Source organism: Fragaria vesca, linkage group LG7 (assembly GCF_000184155.1).
Source record: "Fragaria vesca subsp. vesca linkage group LG7, FraVesHawaii_1.0, whole genome shotgun sequence".
Taxonomy (NCBI): domain Eukaryota; kingdom Viridiplantae; phylum Streptophyta; class Magnoliopsida; order Rosales; family Rosaceae; genus Fragaria; species Fragaria vesca.
Window position 1 is genome coordinate 16,424,842 of NC_020497.1, and position 2,761 is coordinate 16,427,602.

Sequence of the window (2,761 nt, forward strand, 5' to 3'; positions counted from 1 at the left end):
ATATATATGTCGGAAACTACACTTTTGATATGTGTGTTTGGTGTATTAAGTTTTACACCTAGATAATAAGAGATGAAGAGATAGATTGGATTACCAAGATGAGAGCCTTTATGCTAAGACTATCAAGAGCAAAACCAGCCACCTTTTCTTTCTGCAGCCAAAGTAAGACGTCCACGAAGTCCTTATTATCCTCGTTTTTTCCATTAATACCATTATTCTTCTTTGAATCACTTTCGCCAATATCTCTATGCTCTTGAACAACTTTGTCCAAAAAATCATCAAACCGTCTAGCCACCTTGTCTAGTTTAGCGTTCAAACCATTGACGCTGCTCCACCACGCAAGCCATGGAATGTAATCCCCGATATTCACACGTCCCATCAGCTCCATGAACTCCTTCAGAAGCTCCTGAAACATCTTACCATCTTCTCCAACGCAGTACTTCCTCCCAAGAGCCACTCTGCAGCTCACATCATTTGTCAGAGTCGATAACATTTCGCTTAGATTTCCAGCAACTGAATGATCCGGTGATGAAGACATGGACTGTTGCTCTATCTTCCTGAGCATCAGTTTGGTTTCTTCTTCTCTAACACCACGAAAAGACTGAACCCTTTTGTTGCTCAAAAGATGCAGAACGAAAACACTCTTCATCTGCCTCCAGTAGTCCCCGTATGGCGCGGCCGAGACGTCACGGTGGTCGTAGAGGAGCTTCTTGAAGACAATCAACTTGGGTCGGCTGGAGAAGACGAGGCCATTAGTCTTTAGGACCTCGCTGGCTGTCTCAGGGGACGAGATCACAAGGACGGGCACGCTTCCGAAACGGAGGAGCATGAGATCAGGGCCGAAGCGCTTAGCTAGGGCTTCGAGTGAGCGATAAGGGTAGGAGCCTAGCTGGTGAAGGTTTCCGATGATGGGAAGCTTTGGTGGAGAAGGTGGTGAGTTTTTCGTAGTAGGGCTAGTGATGAACCATAGGAGAATGAGGAATATGAGAAGAAGTAGCACAGGCATTAGGGTTAAGGAACTGAGAGCTTGCAACAAGGTTTGGTTTTTGAGCTCAAGCATTTGCAGGATTTGATCACTCGACATCTTAGATCTTCTCTCAGTACTTGCTCTAGGTATGTGTGTTTTGTTGGATGATAATGTTGAGCACGAGACCAGTTTATATAAGATCAGATCTAGACTAGGGTTGGAACTCTGGATAGAACCAATAGATAAGAAGAACCAAGAACTCGTTTGGTTCACGGTTTGTGAAGGTTGGGAAAGGAAAGTTGTTATTTTCCTTTGTTTGGGACACCTAAGGAAAGAAAAGATTTTCCTGTAATATGGGAATAGATGAGAAATTAGATCCTCCCATATACCATGGGATTTAATCTCCCTCATACTTTCCTAATTAACATTAATTGCATATTAATTGCATCTTTCAAATATTATTTTAATGTATGTTATTACCAAATTATTCCTAAAATTTTTGAATCTTAAATATTTTATATTTTAATACTAAAGATATAATTGATAAATTAATGTTACTTACTTTCATATCCATGCATAAACCAAATATTAGAAAATAAAATAAAATACATTTATTAGTTACTTTCTAGACATTCTCAAATATCTTAAAAAAACTAGTGAAAAGTTTACTTTCCTATGTATATAGAAAAGACCAAAAAACCAATTTCATTTCTGTCAACAAAACGAGGCCCAAGAGGAAAGCATCTCGCACATAGTTCACTATATTATTATTTTATTAGTAGAGAGAACATCTTTAAAAAGAAAACGTAAGATGAGTCAAATTACTGGTACTACTATACATACATTTTTCTTTGGACACTGCTACCAAATTGGCCAGTAGCCGCCTTCTATTATTTACAATACTCTAGTTCAGAGATGGCAGAATACTGTTCATTAACTGTAGCAAACAGTACGGTAGTACTGACCGAGGGCTAAATTACGTTTCTTTCCTCTATCTTCTCTTTAACAACGATTTTGCCATCTGTCCTACATATATCATTTTGTCCTTGATTTTCTGATTATTTACCCCTCTCTCTCTCTCTCCTGCAGGCAATTTCCCTCCCAGTGGTTTCCTCCCATGCATTTGATGCATGAGTTTTTTTTGTCTAGTACAAACTAAGCCGTAGCCACCGTCCCAAGTATAGACCAGCAAGCAAATTGTTATTCTGTTGATACAACTAGCAAACTAACCACTAGATTCTATCATATTAATTGAACATTATTCTTGGACATAACTACATAAATAATACTATGTTAACATTAGACGTTTGTTATTTGATAGAGCAAATGACACGGTTTGTGATTTTATGTTTCATTTGATTAAAAGATACACATAATCATGAGAACTAAGAGGGTCTTGTATATGTATATTAAGAATAGAATTAAATTCAGTTTGCCTTCCAAATTTTTGGTGACAAAATCAGTTTAGTCCTGTAACTTTTTTTTAAAATCAGTTCACCCCTTTAACTTTCATAAACATATCAGTTATGTCTAATTTTTTAATTCCTCTTGAAATATGACGTTACCAAAGCTGTTGGAACTGACAAATGGGCCAATAATTTCAGACATTTTGTTGAAAAATGAGGGGATAAAGCTGAATTATGGGTTCATTTGTCAGTTCCAACAGCTTTGGTGACATCATATTTCGAGAGGAATTCAAAAATTGGACCTAACTGATGTGTTTATGAAAGTTGAAAGAGCGAACTGATTTAAAAAAAAAGTTACAGGACTGAACTGATTTTGTCACCAAAGATT

General features: G+C 37.3%; 1 protein-coding gene across 1 annotated transcript in view; it reads right to left on the minus strand.

The window, feature by feature from the left end:
* The window catches only part of LOC101307628 (cytochrome P450 71A25-like), a 2,168-nt gene extending 1,041 nt beyond the window's left edge, over nt 1–1,127 (minus strand). The window contains exon 1 of the mRNA XM_004307450.1: nt 95–1,127. Within this exon, the coding sequence (XP_004307498.1) occupies nt 95–1,084 (990 nt within the window). The 5' untranslated portion in view covers nt 1,085–1,127. The remainder of the gene's footprint in view (nt 1–94) is intronic.
* Nucleotides 1,128–2,761: the final 1,634 nt, after the last annotated feature.